Source organism: Pogona vitticeps, chromosome 5, assembly GCF_051106095.1.
Source record: "Pogona vitticeps strain Pit_001003342236 chromosome 5, PviZW2.1, whole genome shotgun sequence".
NCBI classification, from domain to species: domain Eukaryota; kingdom Metazoa; phylum Chordata; class Lepidosauria; order Squamata; family Agamidae; genus Pogona; species Pogona vitticeps.
The window spans coordinates 143,842,658-143,862,307 of NC_135787.1; the positions used below are offsets into that span (position 1 = coordinate 143,842,658).

Here is a 19,650-nt window from a genome sequence, read left to right on the forward strand (position 1 = left end):
TGACCTTGAGCCAGACATTCTGGAGAGTGAAGTCAAGTTAGAAAGCATGGCTAACAACAAGGCCTGTGGAGGTGATGGCATTCCAATGGAACTACTCAAAATCTGTTAAGGTGCTATACTCAATATGCCAGCAAGTTTGGAAAACTCAGCAGTGGCCAGAGGATTGAAAAGGATCAGTCTACATCCCAATCCCAAAGAAGGGCAGTGCCAAAGAATGCTCCAACTACCGTACAATTGCACTCATTTTACACACTAGCAAGGTTATGTTCAAAATCCTACAAGGTAGGCTTCAGCATTATGTTCACCAAGAACTCCCAGAAGTCCAAGATGGATTTCAAAGGGGCAGAGGAACAAGAGATCTAATTGCTAACATGTGCTGGATTATGGAGAAAGCCAGAGAGTTGAAGAAAAACATCTACTTCTGCTTCATTGACTATGCAAAAGCCTTTGACAGTGTGGACCACAGCAAACTATGGCAAGTTCTTAAAGCAATGGGAGTGCCTGACCACCTTTTCTATCTCCTGATAAATCTATATCTGGGAGAGGAAGCAACAGTTAGAACTGGATATGGAACAACGGATTGGTTCAAAATTGGGAAAGGAGTACGACAAGGCTGTATATTGTCTCCCTGCTTATTTAACTTATATGCAGAATACATCATGCAAAAGGCTGGACTGGAGGAATCCCAAGACATAATTAAGATTGCTGGATGAAATATCAACAGTCTCAGATATGCAGAAGATACCACTCTGATTGCTGAAAGTGAGGAAGAAGCAAAGAACCTCTTAACGAGGGCGAAAAAGGACAGTGCAAACAATGGTCTGAAGCTCAACATAAAAAAAAACTAAGATCATGGCCACTGGCCCCATCACCTCCTGACAAATAGAAGGGGAAAATATGAAGGCAGTGACAGATTTTACCTTCTTGGGCTCCATGATTGGTGACAGCTGCCACGAAATTGCTGATAAAGGTCCGCATAGTCAAAGCTATGGTTTTTCCAGTAGCGATGTATGGAAGTGAGAGGTGGACCATAAAGAAGGCTGATTGCCAAAGAATTGATGCTTTTGAACTGTGGTGCTGGAGGAGGCTCTTCAGACTCCCCAGGACTGCAAGGAGAATAAACCTATTTGTTTTGAAGGAAATCAACCCTGAGTGCTTACTGGAAGGACAGATCCTGAAGCTGAGGCTCCAATACTTTGGCCATCTCATGAGAAGAGAAGACTCCTTGGAAAAGACCCTGATGTTGGGAAAGTGCGAGGGCAAGAGGAGAAGGGGACGACAGAGGACAAGATGGTTGGAGAGTGTCATTGAAGTGAACAACATGAATTTGACCCAACTCCGGGAGGTGGTGGAAGACAGGAGGGCCTGGCATGCTCTGGTCCATGGGGTCATGAAGAGTCGGACACCACGTAATGAATAAACAACAACAAACCCAGTCCTTTCTCCCAGTGAGTTTCCATGGCTGAGCAGGGATTTGAATCATGGTCTCCAGAGTCCTCGTCCATCACTCTGTCCACCACACTGGGTACTCTTTAGACTTACAATGAACCAATAACTAAAATATGATAAAAACTGTATAGCAGGCTGATTCCCATGAGGACACTAGATGAGTGGCACTGTAGACAATATTTGGAAATATTATATTTGATTTTAAGAAACACCCCAAAGTGGACAGGGATTCTTCAGCTAGCTTGTTATCACTCTTAGCACTGCCATGCAGTCATCAGGTTACTGACTGGACAGTAGATCAGTGGAGAAATTATCAATAATAATGTCTCATTGAAAGTTTAAAAACTAAATCTTTCAGGGCTAGCAGTGTCAATAGATGCCTAAAACCACTGCAAGAGAACTCATATGTGCTTTGAAATGGGCATGCCCTATTCATACAGAAACTATAAAATGAGGTGCACATTAAACAGTCAAAGGGGAGATCAGGTGTGGAGTGTTAAAATGTGTCCTCCTGTGATAGTTTTCCTCTCAGGCTCACTTTCCAATTATGTGGGAAGTGACCTTGATTGGGAAGAAAAGTCTTTGGCAGAAGCAGCTGGTAGATTAAAATGTACTGGGTAAGGAGCAACATAAACATTTGTTGGGTAATACAGCACTTCCATCCACGTGCCCCTTTAAAGCATACCCACCCCAGGTGCCCATTTTATCCACAAATGCATTTAAAGATAAGGTGTGCTCTGGACCAGCCATACTCTGCACTTTTCACTTATTTCACACACACAAAAGAAATCATAACATGAATATATTATGTCTCCTCTAAAAACAAGTTGTGCATACTTCTTCAAAGTGATGCTTCTGGGATGATAACAATAATGCTGGAAACAAGTTCTCTAAAGCTGGGGCAACTTGCGATATGCTGGTGGACCACCAATTCCCAGGATTCTTCACCATTGGCTATACTGGCTGGGGTTACCAGGACAGGGCTGGGAGTTGCAGTATAACAACATCTGGAGGGCCATGAGTTGCCAACTCCTGCTCTACAGAAACTACACAATCACCAAGATTTGAAAATATTGGCATCTTTTCCAACATGGGATTGTTGTCCCCTTAAGAGAGGTTCAGCGCTGATGTTTTAAGTGGCCACATCATCTGCTTATCTCATGTGCTCTTCCTTCTTCAGACACTCCAAGGCATCATTGCCACTAGCTGTTGGAGATGTTGCAGTTGAACCACATCAGTCACATCAACTTTGATGAAGATATGAATGATATGTAAGAAACAGTATTATGTTATGGGAGAATTAAAACAAATCACTCTTACAGCATCTGAATGGGGACAGTGGAATGGAAATAGCCATTTTCACTTTAATTTTTGCATTAATATTGAGCCAATGATCTATCTTTTTATGCATAGAAATTCATCAAGTGCAGAGGTCTTGCTCTTAACATCATAACATTTCATGTATGTCACTAATCTAATAAATCTCATGCAGCATGTACTATAAACGTGGAATATCGCTGTAGTTAGAGGACAAACTGATCGGTCCGCTAACTTCACACAAGAGATATATGTAAGAATGAACTTTGTAGGTGTATGTTTGGTTTTATTATTATTATGATTATGATGATGATGATGATGATGATGTTCATCTGTTTTTCCTCCCATGAGATAAAGGGATCTTACATGCCTCTTCTCTCCCCACATTATCAGGATGAGAGACAATGACTGGTCCCAGGTCACCTGGTGCAAGTGGGGATTTGAACCCAGGTCTCCTGAGCTGTACACTGATACTCTGACCATTACACCATAATGCCTCTCAAACTGGCCACTGCAAACATAAAAACGGGTATGTGCTGCAGAATACTACCTGCTTGTGACTGGTTTATCCCACTCGTCATCACTGAGGCCTGTATCATGGAAGGGGTTGGTTCGGGGCCTGTTGGGAGGGGATAAGCTGCCCCTCTGTTTTGGACTCCTCCATTCAAAGGTGTTGAAGTTGTATCCTGAAGCCTGATAATTGGTGCCTAAAAGATAAATCATATATTTATGATTTTTAAAAGTTCAAAATAAGGACTTCCAATATGCAATGGGTTGGATCCAGAGCAATGCCGACACTGGAAGAGGAGCAAGGAGATGATCTCTCCTCCTCCTGTGCCTTCTGGAAAGTTGCCGCTCCCCAGGCAGCAGTTGAAGTGAAGAGGACAGTGGTTTGCAACCTTTGGCGTCTTATATCCCACTCCAGCAAACAACCTGTGTCCAGCCCAGATGGAAACAAAAAGCCAAGAAGGACAATTTTACAAAAAGATGTTTATACCGTTACAGGAATTTTGCTATTTCATTTATGAATTAGAGTCAGTTTTAAGGACATTAAAAACTATAGCAATACTGTTGTGAGCAGTGGCGTCTTGTCAGTGAGACAGAGGGGTGCTCCCTATCTGTTAGCTGCTCCTGTGGGCGTAAATACATATAAACAAAATTAATAATTTAATTAGTAGTTGAAATTTCCAATAATACTGGCGAATGTAAATTTTAATGCTCTGGTAACTACAAAACAGAAAGACTACGATATTCATAGTAACCGTCTCACTAGGACTAAATGTACCTCTGTGGAGAACCGCTGGCAGCAGGAACCGATGCCTATTGCCTCCTGCCTCTGATGGACAGCCTTTGCTGGATCCTTTTGCCTTCCCTATGCAACAATTCTATGTATGTCAACTCAAAAGGAAGCCATATTGAATTCAATGGGACTCAGTAGAAAATAAATGCACATTAAAACTGTAAGCTTGAGGCTTGTTATTACATTGGTTTTTTCAGCAGTTAACATGATATTTTTTCCAGCAGCAAACTAAAACAGTAGTCCAGGATTATGTGTTAAGTTGGCGATTGAGCTCCAGTTTTGAATCCCATGCTCTACTGTGTTATCAGCTGATTCTCAAATATGTAGTTCACCTTGGACTACCAGATGGTGAAAAATGTTGTTGCTGATGATTTGTGTCAAACATGATCAGAATATTAAATTATTCAAATCGTGTTTTCAAGTAATTATGCAACCAGAAGTCCTCATGGAATGAAGTAAAATTCACTTCTAAATTCATTACGGAACTAATGAATGAGGCATACCCTGAAAATTTATTTTCCTCTGTACAAGTTCTCATTTTCACTTCAGCAATTCATGGGCTATAAAATGCAGGCCATATTGTTCAACACTTCAGCACATCCATTCCTGTTGGTCAACACCAGGATACAGAATCAAAATGCTTTGAATTAATTGCCCTGATAGTCTTCACTGTTTCAGTAAAACCAAAGCTTGCAGGATGGAGCATTAGGAGATACTTCAAATGACAGCTATTGCCAACTGCTTCTACATACTACTTACTACTACCTGCTTTGCGACAGAAATGCAAGGTCACAGAGAAGCAAGCCGTTTCTCAAGTGGTAGCTATGTTAATCTGTGTAAGCATATCATAGTTGTATTTACAACTACTTAATGGTCAAATTCCTGTTGCGTAAAATTATGTCAACACGGCACTGGAATAAATTAATACAAATACAATCTAATTTAAAATTAATACAAACTAATTTAAAAATTCCTATCCCCCCCCCCCATGTTCTAAGTATTCCCAGGGCTTTGGAAGACCTTTGGAACCCTCAGCATAGGTGGGGTGCAGCCTTTAATAGTAAAACGCAACGACCAGATAGGTGGGACACAAATAAATAAATAAATAAATAAATAAATAAATAAATAAATAAATAAATAAATAAATAAATAAATAAATAAATAAATAAATAAATAAATAAATAAAACAAAAAACTCAAAACAAAACAAAAACACAAATTCACCTCTGTCAAGATTGAAACTAGATCACCTCTGCCAAGACTGGAACTGCATGTGGCGATCTGGCCATGATTTTTAACTATTACAGGTTTCTCCACTCCATCTCAAGGTTGCTAAAAGGGCCCCAATTCATGTTGATGTAAATTTCTGCAAAAGGATTTTGCACACTGTGTGGTTGTAAATATGACATGTTTTTCAGCATCCTTGCATTTCTGTTCCAAAAAGCAAGAAATATCAGCGGGATTCAGGAAGCAAGGGAAACATTCAGTATCTTTCTTGAACCCAAAGGGTCCCAGGTAAGGGCTGATTTACTGAAGACCCTGTTAGTAAAACCAAGAGACAACTTGAGCATTTTACAGATGAACACATTTTGTGCAAGAAACACGTCTGTGAGTTAAAACCCACTTCGCCAGAGGCATGTGATAATTCCCCAGAGATGAGGAATATTACTTTTTTGAACCTCATCTCCCAGATTCCCACAGGAAGCATGGCCACGGCCCATGTGGACTGGGTATTCTGGAAGTTGTCATCCAAACACATAATTTTTCTACTTTACTCATGAATAAAAAGCAAATAACAATATTGTAGATGTTGTGGGATTTAGGTGCCACAGGATTTCCTTTGTCCTTTACTATCACTTCAATTGCTTTCCTTGTTTGCAATCATTGCAGGTTAACTCCAGCATTCAATAATGAGGGGTAGCCAGACTTGGACATAGGAGTGATTGCAGTGTCTTCTGCAACAACCTGACAGGCTTCTCTGACCCAATGAAACATGATTTATTTATTTCTGCATTAGTGGCTACAGTTATCAGGAGTCTCATCCCTGTTCTTTCTTTTACAGCTGTTCGGGGCAGGAGAAAACAAAAACTGCTTATAGTTTGCTCCTACCCATTATATAATTCATGATCCTTGTTGTTGTTTGGTCGTTAAGTTGTGTCCGAGTCTTCTCTTCTCATGAGATGGCCAAAGTATTGGAGCCTCAGCTTCAGGATCTGTCCTTCCAGTGAACACTCAGGGTTTATTTCCTTCAGAACAAATAGGTTTGTTCTCCTTGCAGTCCAGGGGACTCTCAAGAGTCCCCTCCAGCAGCACAATTCAAAAGCATCAATTCTTCAGTGGGCAGCCTTCTTTATGGTCCACCTCTCACTTCCATACATCGCTACTGGAAAAACCATAGCTTTGACTATGTGGACCTTTATCAGCAAGGTGATGTCTCTGCTTTTTAAGATGCTGTCTAGGTTTGTCATCACTTTTCTCCCAAGAAGCAGGCGTCTTTTAATTTCATGGCTGCTGTCACCATCTGCAGTGATCACGGAGCCCTAGAAAGTAAAATCTGTCACCGCCTCCATATCTTCCCCTTCTATTTGCCAGGAGGTGATGGGTTAGGGTTAGGGTAGCCATACCAGTAGCCATGTTCTTAGTTTTTTTGATGTTGAGCTTCAGACCATTTTTGCACTCTCCTCATTCACCCTCATTAAGAAGTTCTTCAATTCCTCCTCACTTTCTGCCATCAGAGTGGTATAATCTGCATATCTGAGGTTGTTGACATTTCTTCCGGCAATTTTAATTCCGGCTTGGGATTCCTCCAGTCCAGCCTTTTGCATGATGTATTCTGTGTATAAGTTAAATAAGCAAGAAGACAGTATACAGCCTTGTCGTACTCCTTTCCCAATTTTGAAGCAATCAGTTGTTCCATATCCATATATGACCCTACACTTGTACAATTCCATTCCGTTTCCATTATTCTGGACTGCACCTTGCAGTTCTCTTGACTGAAGCCACAATGTGTGTTTGTTGCAGGGATGCGTTGCTGTCCATTCCTTGAGACCTCACAGTCTACTTCCATCTTAGAAAATATTTGGAGTTCGATATTTCATTAGTCTTTCAGAGAGGTGAACAAATGGGCCTGCGGGGAAGCTGTGTTTGATTCATGGGCTGTTTACTGTCACACAGCCTAAATGATAGCCACATACTGAGATTTGCCTTCATCAGGAGAGATAGGGAATGACAGACGAAAGGTGACTTCAGGCACACAAATCAAAACAAACCCAAATCACCACCCTTCAAAAGTAAGTAAAAACAATGTTGTGTATTTGCAGATTTAAAGGTGAAAAAATGCTGTCAAAGGCAAGATTAACTATAATAAATGCAATCAAAATGAAACCTCTATATACATTTGCCCACAGCCTGGGGATTTGTCTAGAAATACAATTAGACCTCCAGCGTGACAGAGACTGCTTCATTCTATTACTGCTTTCGTGAATGATGGCTCTATCTACACATTTTAAACTTGAGAGAAAATAACAGTGTGTGGAATTATATATTTTGTCTCTCTAGCCATTCTAAGGAGATATAAGAATCTCTAACTGATTTTGACATCTTTTATTTCTTAAATGGATAAGATCAAAGAGATTTTACATGAATATAGAAAACAAAACAGCAGTTGTCATTTAAATGTCAAGATACGTAATAAATTAAATATCAGCACTGAAAATGAAACACTAATCTTCATGAGTGCCAAAAACAGAGAGAAATCTTCTATTGGCACCCTAGCTGATCTTTCTACTTCCACAGAAAAGAAGTACCCAAAAGCCCACTGTCGTCCTATCATGGAAATGATAGGTGATTTAAATTAGTGATTACAGTGGGTCTGTTTTTGAGTAAGACTAAGGATGGATTTGGCCCTGAGGATGGTGTCACGTAGTTCCCTGTTTCTCCATGAAAGCAAAATACCTTGTTCTGTAAGAATATACGAGATTTCTGCTGACTGAACCATATAGTCCAGAATTCTGATTCACAGTGTTCAATCAAAAGCCTTCCAGAAGGCCATAAGAAAGGCATGCACATGTGTCCATGAGTGCACACACACATACGGACAGCCTATTCCCATTATTTAACTTATAATATGCTTCATTAAACAATGCTGCGGAGCTAGACTCTTTCCTGAGCTGCTCTCGTTAGCATGCCGCTAAGAATTCGTTGGATCTCTTCTCACTGGGACCACCAACCTGATTCAAGTCTGTGAATTCTGAATGTTTGCTGTTCATTGTGTGAAACAACACAAAAGTCATTTGTTAATTGAGTGACCTCTGATTCCAGTATAAAACAGATTTAAAATCCACTTCTTCATCATTCTGTAAACTTCTACCATGTCCCATGTTGTCTTTTTTTTAAAAGCAAAAACATATTTTAGCCATTTTTGTAGGAATGTTTGTAGAGTTGTAAATAGTATTTATACTGTATAGCCATCTTGAGTCCTCTCACTGGGAGAAAGGTGGCCAACAAATGACACTAAATAAATAAAATACATAAATGTTTCAAATCTATTAAAGTTAATTTTATTGCACCCTGCCCTGAGATCTTAGGATACAGGATGGGAGAGAAACATTCCTAACAATAAATAAATATTTAAGTGCTTTTTGATGATTTCTGTTTACCTTTCCTAGACCTGTGATATCCTTTCCAAGTCAGAGTGACCAAAAAAGTAAACAAATTTTCAAATTCAACAGAACCACAGCTTTTTATCAGGATGCTCAAACTTTCCAAGAATTGATGGTCACATCCACTGTCAGCTGATTTGCTAAGCTTACTATGGGAAGGAATGGCTAGAACCATTTCACCAACCATGAACAGGATAAATGCTTTCTCACCATCATTACTGCCATGGAAGTAATGTTGGCAGAGGAAATTCAAAAAGCTCCTCTTCTTTCTATCTGCCTCTGCAGTTTTGATCAAGGCCTACTGCTTCCTTACTGTACTGAAGACTTGGAATGCTCCGCTTAAGGATCTCTGATTGAGGGACAGGCTGTCTTCTTTTTTTCCTCCTGTGAGTCTCATTAGGATCAGACATGGATTGCTCCAAATTACCTCATCTAGTTACACTCTTAGTTTCAAAGATGGCACTTCTATGTTTCAATTTTATGTCAACATTTAAAGGATAATGCTTAAAACATCGCTCAAACAATAAACGGTAAGCACGACATTTTATGAGTAAAAGGAAATCTATTACTATTCTTTTTTCAAAATCTTTCCTAAAACTAGTTATTATTCTGAAAGCCCCCTGACATCTTAATGTCAAGGAATAAGGGAGAAACAAAAGGGTAACAAATCACTGAATAATCTCTTTATGCTCCCCTTTGGCAGTTTACAATAAATCTTTACTATAGTCAGCTTAAAAATCACAATGAATGGGCCTCAGATGTTCAAATTAATGAACACCTTCAATGTGTTCTGCATCTTTTATTAATCTCAGCTTGAAGGATAAACCCATTTAGCTGTGGATGAGCTATGGACTAGCCATTGAAACATCAGTAAAACTAGCAGAAGGCTGTTCGTATATTGATATATGCTTAAAGACCTGTCACAGTCTCATGAAAGAGCAAAAGCAAGGTTAGCTGAGTGCAAGAGGTAACACAATGCGCTAAAGCATGCAGCCTTAATGAGGTATATGGAAAGGAGAGTCTGCTCCTGGGGTACAGCAAAGTCAAAATAATATTATTAATTCCTGGGCCATCTCTATTACATATGCAAAATGAAATACAAAGCCCCACCTTGGCTTCCATAGCTGTTATCCATCCCAGAGCCATCCCATGATTCTACAGCACTGTCCACGCTTGGCACAGTAGTGGAATATATTTCTGAAAGTTTGCCTGGTTTCTGTGAGCTAGCTGTATCCTCTTCAGTGTCACTTAATTCATTCAGGTGACCAGAGGCAGAAAACTTCTTGGGACTTGATGCTGATCAAAATTATATGGCAGAAAAAACAAATTAAATCAGATATAAATGCCACTTCATTTGCATAGAAGAATATTGTGACAGCTTAGACAAGCAGGCAACACAGAGATATTTATTTGTGACAGAAACAACATTCTCCTTTACAGTACCATGGCAACAGGGCTGATGGAGTACCATTATCTTGATTTTTATACAGATACATCACAACAGCAGTAGTCATCCTTCCAGAGGTTAGTTTGATCAGAGATCAAAGCAGGCACAAACAATGAACACATATTTGTACAAAACGTAATGATTAACACTACCAGAAACTGCTCTTCTGAACTAATGAACACATCTATGTATCCATAAGTTGTGGATGACCAATGCTTGCCTAATTTGGATCATAAAGGAAAAGTTTTATGAAACAGCTGTACTTTCTTGAATATAAAACATAACACTAGAGGAGTTGGCAAATGCTGTATAGTCTTGCAGAAGAAATACAATGTTTCATTGTAGATCACTTTCATTTTCTCTGACAACACATCCTTGAGAGATACCTACTAATTTCTCTTTGGAGGACATCCACAAGAATCAACATGCTTCCCAATATTTTGTGCCAATGGTGAACTTCACTAAACTAAATTATATCTAAGTTATTTAAATTGAAGCCATTTGCTTCCCATCCTGCCCTTGATGGATGTTGGAAGCAGATCTATTTCCCTCTCAAAAAGGAAAATATTAGAGAAGAAAAAGGATAGCAGGAGAGGGAGACAGAATGGATTATGGTGAGTGAAATCAGAAAGACCAGCAGTCTGGACAATCAGATGACAAAAGACACAGGTGGTAAAGTCTGGCTATCAAAATAGGCAAAAGAGAGGTGAACAGGGATCATGGTTTCATTTTTTTTTAAAAAAGGAACATCTTCATGTTCTTCACTAGATGACTGCATATTCTTGTTCTTCAAATTAACATTACAGCTCTTTCAAATACTTGCTAAGTTCTGGTGTGGGATGATTCCATGGTAATATATACCATTCTATAACCTTGCCTTTATCTTCCTGTAAAGATACCTGAGGACAGTCCAATTGATCATCTCTAATTTTACCCTAGTTAGTTATGGGCCATCAAGTCAGAACTGACTTATAGTGATCCCAACAAGGCTTTCAAGGTAAGTGAGATATTTAAGGAATGGCTTTACCAGATCCACTCCCCTAGTGAGTTCCCATGGCCGAGTGGAGATTCAGACCCTTGTCTCATGAGTCCTAGCCCATCACTCTATCCAGCTGATCACACTGGGGTCCCATTCTTACCCTAAATATGTTTATTGTAAGTTTGAACAAAACAGGGTAGGCTACTATAGAGCTTTGTTAGTCTGACTTATCTAGTGACCTACCTGCAGGGGGCAGGGCCTTGTGCAGCCCCCTCCAACAATATATCACATTTTTCTGCTTTGTGGCATCATTTTAAAGGTTTAAACTGCCAGTATATTTCATCCTCACATTTCCTGTGGGGAAGGGGGGGGCTGAACATGTGTTGTTTCTTTGGTCATAAATCCATGCCTTTGAAATTGTTTGTTGTCACAACATCTTTTCCAGACACACTTCATATATTCCACAGCAGTCCAGGAATGTACCATGGCTATTTCCCATATTTTGAATATGATGCTAGTACTGTACGTCAAAAATAGAGTTTGCTTTTTGTGCAATTCCAGAACACGGCTTTCTTCCTCACTGAAAGAGCTTTTACCTAACCATTTGGCTCCACTCCTACATCTGGGCATTTGTTTCCACATTCCTGTACATACATTTGATATAGGCCAAATGTCATTTCCATGAACATATGCATTTAAACATTGCTGATGGCAGACAAAGGGCCTCCATGTAATACCTGCCATACTCACCATCTGTCTGCTTTTTTATCTTCAAGGTGACTGTCTCTCCTGCCATCTGTAACAAATGTATGGCTTCACTCAAAGGTTTTCCTTTCAGGCTGCTACTATTTATTGCTAAGATTCGGTCTCCGATATGAATTGCACCTGTCCTGGAACATGAGTTAAGTAAAACATGAAAAGTTCAGTGAAAAAGAAAACGGAGCCAAATGTTGAACTTAGGTAAGTAAAAATGTCTTCTGTTTTTCCTTTTTCCCAGTTAATCTAGAATATAAAATCAATGGCAATTGTTTTAATGTTATTGCTACTAAGGCTGTGTGCATTAGGTTCTTTTTGGTTCTAAGCTACTAATACAGTGTTATCTGCCAACAAAAAACCCTGCTTCTTTCAGAGTGGCACCACGGGTGGGAGTTGTACACTTAGCAGCATTTTGTAAATTTCCTTGTTCATATATCTACATACTTCAGGCTCTTTCACATCACCCAAATATGCTGCCTAGGGTGGCTGCCTTCCTCTGTCTTAATGGTAAGGATATACGCATGCACAAGCAATAACATCCAGGCACCCACACACCCAGGTTGTTTTATCAGTACTGCTATATTACAAGAAAATATTCTTAGAAACAGTGAATTAGTGGGATTTCATTCCAGAGTAATTAACTAGCTGCCAGTCACATGATTGGTTCAAGTGAGCAACCATGTGCTTGGCAGGTAACCAGGCATTTGTCACCATAACCTAAACAATTTTACTTACTCTGGAGCAAAATTCCACTAGGATTCTGACCAATATCACCAGTGACTAAGGAACCGAAAACATGCTCAAATGATTTGTGATAACAACAGTCTTTGCAAAATTATATTCTAGATTTACCAACAGACTGGTAACGTATAAACCAATAGAAAAAGCTTGATGATCATTAAGTGTTTCATTTATGATGTATCATGGGAACATTATTACATGACTGAATGAATTGTTATGCACGAATGAATACAGCAAATACCAAAACTGTGAATATAATAGTTTCAATTTACCTTTCAGCTAGACCGCCTTTAGTAAGGCTTGAAATGATAATGGGATCAAAGGGCTCTTCAGTACCAGAAATAGTGATCCCAAGAGGTCCTCCATACCGCTTGAGCTCGACAGTATAAATAATTGCTCCTGAGCTCTCTTGTTCATCTGCAATACATGCCAAGAGGATGCAATTGGTCTCTTATGAAAGAAGGAATGAAAAGAACAATACATTCAGAAAAAAATAGTCAGAAATCAGAGTGTTCATCCTCACAATGCTATGGTTCAGATACATATCTTAGTCACTCCTTTTTTCTAATTTGAAATTGACATCTGACTTCATTGGCAATGACAGCAAATCTTCTCATTCATTGAAACAAAACCAGGATTTGCAAAATGAGGTCAGGATATCACTTTACTTTGATGTACTTTCCTACAGCAATACAACTGTGAAGCAAAATCATGGTGCTACATCGCCCTACGTTATTTTCTGATGTCTTTCGAATAGACTTTAAAACAGTGACTAACTAGAAACTCTAGACTCTGAAAATATTTCTCAATGTGTAAATTACCATGGTCTCTTGAACATTTCTAAACGGGTAGCTTTTTGTAGCTTCCTCATCATATTGCTGAAGGTCAGTCATCTGTATGGATAACCATGGTGATGTACAGTGAATAAATAATCAGCAATTGTTTGCTTTTAAACAGGAGGAAACAGAGATAAGCATGGAGCTACTCAGAATCTATTAGTCAACCAGAGAAAATAACTTGGGCCAGAATCCTCTGGACACAAGCTGTCTTCAGTTGATTGTTCTTCACACCGTCAGTCACCTGACTGGCTATTCACCAGATTTTACAACTAGTACATTGCCAGTCATGAGAAGGACAATCCACTGGGTAGGAAGGTCAAGATAGTTATCATAATTCCTCTTCTATTCTGAATTTACTCAACAAGATTTGAGCTAAACAGGATGTTTAAACAGTATCTTATTTAAAATATTGTAAATATTTATGTGTTCAATTTATATTCAGCCTCTCTAACTAACACTTCTAAAACAGGTTGGTAGCAATAAATAGTACAATAAAACACAACGATAAAATAGAAACTTTTATCTTTTTTAAAAAAAGTAAAACCAAGTCAGTCAAAAATAAATCTAATCAGGATAGAAAACCAGCCTCCATCTTATGTACAATCCATCTTATGAGTCTAAGTAAATTTTTCTTCAACAGTCAGTGGGGTATTTTATTCAGGTGAGGTTAGCTGGGTCTCTAGCAAGGAGTTCTAAAGTCTGGGAGCTATGAACTAGCAGGCCCTCTCTTGAGCTTCTTACTAGATGAGGGTGAGTTGTTAGCAGAAGATAAAATAATGGTCTCTCCAGATAATCTTAAAGCCTGATTAGAGATGGGCATGAATTAAAAAATTAATCACCAATTTCATTCAAAAATTGTTAATTCGTTGACTCATATTGGTACAAATCCATGCCCATGACAAATCACAAATCAATGATTTTTTTTCATCAATTCATTTGGCTATAAAATGGCCCCCAAGGCACCTAGATTCACCAAGATTGCAGGGAAGCTTCCTCGGACTCTCCTCTACAATCCCTCAAAGTTTGGTGAAGACTGGGTTTTCCCAAGCCAGATGTTAAATGACACTTTCTTGGGGGGGGGACCCACTCTGTGGGTGTATAACACGGATGTCTGAAAACCAATCTTCACCAAACTTGGAGGGATTGTAGAGGAGAATCAATAGAAGCTTCTCTGTGATTCTAGTGTCTCTAGGTGCCTGGGGAAGACTTTCCTGGGGGGTCCTCCTTGTGGGTATAACTTGGACGTCGGAAACCCTAATTTCACCAACTTGTTGGGGTTGTAGTACAGAGTCAGGGGAAGTGTCTCGGTAATTGTAACATCTCTAGGTCCTTTGAGGGGGCATTTTATAGGAATTTAAAGTAAAAAAATTGACAACTTGATTTATTGATTCATCAGAAAAAACCAAATTCACAGTTTGTGATTTGTTGACTTTGATGAATCATAAATCAAAACAAATCACCATTTTTCTGATGTGTGTCCATCTGTAAGCCTGATCAAACCTTGCACAGAAAAAGCTGGTCTTCTGGATAACCTGATCCAAAGTTGGGTACATTTTTCTAGGTCATAGTCCAGCATTTTAAATTATTTCCCAAAACATACAGATAGCCAATGAAACCTTTGTGTTTCTTATAGCTAGGTATAGTCAACATAGTATACCAATAACAAACTGTGAAACTGGAATCAGCCAGCAACAATTTCTGAATATACTTCTTTAATAATGACTAGAATCATTGTAAAACAGTGGCTGAAATCCTGCTGCACAACTCTACCTGGCATAAATAATAATGATGTCATCACCCAGGAATGTTAACCTTTAATTTAAAACTTCTTATTCCACACCTGAGTTTCTAAAGCTCTTTAGGGATCCATTTTACCCTTGGAAAGCCTTTGGGAGCCTCAGGATAGAGCAGGAGGAATCTTAAAGATCTATCTCCATGTGAGTGGACCTAGTCATATGAGGCTACCTGGCATAAATAATAATGATGTCATCACCCAGGAATGTTAACCTTTAATTTAAAACTTCTTATTCCACACCTGAGTTTCTAAAGCTCTTTAGGGATCCATTTTACCCTTGGAAAGCCTTTGGGAGCCTCAGGATAGAGCAGGAGGAATCTTAAAGATCTACATATCTCCATGTGAGTGGACCTAGTCATATGAGGTTTCATCACTCATTTAGTCATTATCTAGGCAAGAACTGCATAGTAACACAGACCTGTACACCTGTACACCACATGGTACACCTGTATACCACATAGTCTTGGTGTCTTCAAACATATATTTCTGCACAGAAATACAATAAGATGAATGTGGTTGTCCCATCAAGCATATCTGGATTAATATAACTTGGTTGAAAAATAAAAAGAACGTGTTAGTTGGGGTCTACTATTAACCTCCCAATCAAAGAGAAGATATGGATGAAAGCTTTGAAAAATAACTTGCAAGAATTTCAAAGAGACACAATTAAGTAATAATGAGAGACTTCAATTATTCTGATAGCTGTTGGGAGTTATGCCAAATATTAAGATGGCTGGGAATGTCTAAAAATGTACAGTATATTCTAAAGGCACAACTACAAAAAATTCCAAGAGGGGAAAAAAGGGAATACAGCAAAAAGGCCAATGTGGTTTCAAAAAAAAGCTCAAAGAGGACCTAAAAACAAAAAAGGACACATAAGGGAAGTGGAAGGAAGGCCAGACCGTAAAAGAAAACTACAGATAGGTACTCAGTCTACTTGCAGGAGGCACAGTGGAGATTCAAACTCCATACCTAAACCACTGAGCTATCTAGTCAGCACAGTTTCACTGTAGACAGTGAAAAATCAACTTCAGTTTCTTTCTTTCTTTCTTTTTGTGGGGAGTGGTTCAAAATTCACTTGAGACTGTTTTGTGGGCAGAAATGACTAATTCTGAAACTCCTCTGTGTGTACTTGTTTAAAGTGAATATGATGGTAATGACTATGGTGGCATTTCTAATACAGGACTAAGTTTAACCAGTGCTCAGTCTAGCTCCATATGTACATGGCTCTAGCTGCAGGAATGGATACCCAACACATAAGGCTCAAATTCTTTCATGTGCAGCCTAGTCTTGATGCTCATGGTCCACGACTGGTTCTTAAGTGCCAGATCAAAACCCCAGGATATGATATCACAGAGCAGAAATACGGTAGGGCACAGCTGTTATAATTTATATTCTCATAACAATTTGCGCAGTGTTTTCTTTCAGTTTCATTGAACAAAGGTTCATTATACTGGTTTTATTTTTCCAAATATAGTTTATAACATCAGTTTATGGGGTAGTAATTTACTGGATGGCTTTCATTAATATAAATGATACAGACACATCCATTTATGATTATTTTGATGTGTTAGTGTACCCAGATTTAAATAGGAACATTCACACTTAATAGATGGAGTGCATCTTGAAGATTTTAACTGTAAACCATGTAAGTAACACTGCTAAAATAGACTTTAATCTATGCAACATATTAATTTAGCAGCAGAATTAAAAAGCTGATAATTACACTAAAAGATACATTATCAGGTCTTTTAATCATTGGCAGGCCATGTATGCTCCTTCTGCACAATCAAAGATTTGGATGGCTCATAATACTTACTAAACTGGAAAGAAATGAAGAGATGAAGAATCATGAAATCATGCAACATGGACGTTAATAAATGCTGACTTCTAGTGCTGTTATGAATTTGCCTTTTAGGCAGAAAACCACTTGAAAAGAAAAAAAAAAGTCTTCACAGCTTTCTGCATAACAGCCTGCTTCCAGGCAACAACATTTTAATTTGAGAGACACTGAATCTTAATATGTATAAAAACATTATTACCAGGTTTCCAACTGCACCCTAATTGTACAAAAGGGATCCCTTATTTAGCCAACAGAACTGCAGGTTCTGAATGCCTAAGAAGTATTGCTTTCTCTTTTTTAAAATTTTGGATTATCCTAAATCTTGTTAAAGGGAATTGATATTGACCATGGAAACAAACAAACAAACAAAAAGCCCTGGCCAAAATACTATTGCATAACTATGCATGCAATCCTGAAGCACTTCCACTGGTGCACTGCACAACTGGTCTTGCTAGGGATGCCCAACTGATTGTGCAATTCCATTGTGGAATCCTTAGTGCTACTAGATAGTTATCCTGTGTAAGCGCAATGGCATAAATTACAGTGATAAATTGCTGCTAGCTTACAGGTTTTGCTGTTTGCATCCTTTTCCATACACCAACCCATGAGGCTGATCAAGGAATAAATAAGGAATAAAACTGGTGATGGTTAACTAGTGGCAATTTGCCATGGCAATTCAACCCAGTGCATTAACATTGATGTAACTTATCAAGAGGACTCTGGCCAGTGTTTAACTTTAAATGATATTAATAAACAGGGTACTTATCTCTGAACTAGGCAAATTATAGCTGAATGTATAATTACACTTGAAATGAACATAAAATATTGTTAAACTAGCTCACTGTGAATACCAGAGTTATCTTCATCTTTCCGAATTTTTAGCTTCACAAGTTCCTCACAATGCTGCAGGATTTGAACAGCATCTTCCATGGAACAGTTGTCCAGTCGAATATTGTCTATGGCAAGCAATTTATCTCCCAGTTCTAATGTTCCAGTTCTGTTAACAAATGGGATAAATTACATGATTAATGACTTGAACATGTTGCCTATATTGCTATTTACTCAAATGATTTTATTTATTTTTGTCATATAACTGTAAAGGAGTACATTACTTTAGTGGGAGAATTCACTTAACTTAGAAATGTAAATCATTTCAAATCCAAAGTGTATTAGAATAACCAACAGATTAACTTTTTTTGGTCAACCTGAAAGCACTTACCTGTGAGCAACACTTCCTTTCTTAATATCTGAAATAACAAGAGGGTCCCCTGGTTTTCGACTAGATGGAGCTGAAATACACAATACATAAATACATAGTTACAAACTGAAAATAAATTTCAGTAGCTATATGTAGCATATACCTACCCTGGTATTATTATAACATGGAAAGGATTCTGACTTATAAGTAGAATTTCAATGGTTTTAAAAGTTTATGTGTATATATGATGAACCAGTACAGTGGTGCCCCACTAGACGTCGAAATCGCTTGACGTTGACCTTTTTGCGATCGCTATTGCAATTGCAAAACGATGGTTCCAATGGGGTTTTTTTGCTTGACATCGATTAGGAGCCTGCTTCGCGAACTGTTTGTTCGCAAAACTATGTTTTTTCCGGCTCCGCAAAATGGCTTCCCACCACAAAATGGCTTCCCTCCCTTCTCAAAATGGCTGCTTTCCAGAAGGAATTGTCGCATTACAGCGATTTAGAACAGCTGATTGGCAGTTCTCTATGGCCAATCTTCGCTGGATGATGAGGTATTTCCCCCATTGGAACGTACTGACCGGTTTTCAATGGGGATTTTTTTCCGCTTGACGACAATTTTGCTTAACAGCAATTTTGCTGGAATGCATTATCGTCGTCAAGCAGGGCACCACTGTACTAGTGTTCCAGTTTAAGAGCTGGAACAGGTGCTCTCTCTCAAGTATTAAAAGATGGATGCTTCTCCTAGCACATGATTTTCTTCATCTACACATCTTGCATTTAGCAAGCTTTGTTTTGCAATTGGCCCCTAGTTCAAAATAAACATGAACTTCATTTCCAGGTCAGATTACTAAGGAAATCTCATTGTGGGAAGGAAAACAGATCAGCAAATGGTCTAAGAACAGGGAATATACCTTTCCCTTAAGAGCTATGTTAAGTCACGTAGGTAAAACAGAGCAAGTAAGTGTCAAACTAGACTTGGGAAAAAGAGAAGGTTGAAATCCAGGGATTTCAGTTTTTATTTATTTATTTATTTATTTATTTATTTATTTATTTATTTATTTATTTATTTATTTATTTATTTATTATTGGATTTTTATCCCGCCCTTCTAGACAGAAGTCTACTCAGGGTGGCTCACAATATATTGTGCATAAACAAGTTAAAAACAATAATTAAAATTTACAATAATACTATAATCAAGATGGGAATAAACAGCAAAACCAAGAAAAGTAAGAAAAGTTTTCCTGAGTCTGTTTTTTAAGCATTTGCAAAATGTCACCAAAAAAAAAAAGAGGAACTGCTTCAGGCAGCAACAGAAAGACT

The 19,650-nt window shown here is 38.5% G+C and overlaps 1 protein-coding gene across 18 annotated transcripts in view; it reads right to left on the reverse strand.

The window, feature by feature from the left end:
* GRIP1 (glutamate receptor interacting protein 1) overlaps positions 1–19,650 on the reverse strand; it is a 377,681-nt gene that overhangs the window by 10,527 nt on the left and 347,504 nt on the right. For 7 of the 18 annotated variants that reach the window (XM_073000404.2, XM_078376902.1, XM_073000405.2 and 4 more), the window contains 6 exons: positions 18,346–18,415; positions 17,978–18,123; positions 12,922–13,099; positions 11,903–12,042; positions 9,837–10,022; positions 3,317–3,473 (listed from right to left, as the gene is read on the reverse strand). In XM_073000404.2, the coding sequence (XP_072856505.2) occupies positions 3,317–3,473; positions 9,837–10,022; positions 11,903–12,042; positions 12,922–13,099; positions 17,978–18,123; positions 18,346–18,415 (877 nt within the window). Of the gene's footprint in view, positions 1–3,316; positions 3,474–9,836; positions 10,023–11,902; positions 12,043–12,921; positions 13,100–17,968; positions 18,124–18,345; positions 18,416–19,650 lie in introns of all 18 variants that reach the window. The other 11 variants (XM_073000408.2, XM_073000406.2, XM_073000407.2 and 8 more) reach the window with 2 other exon arrangements.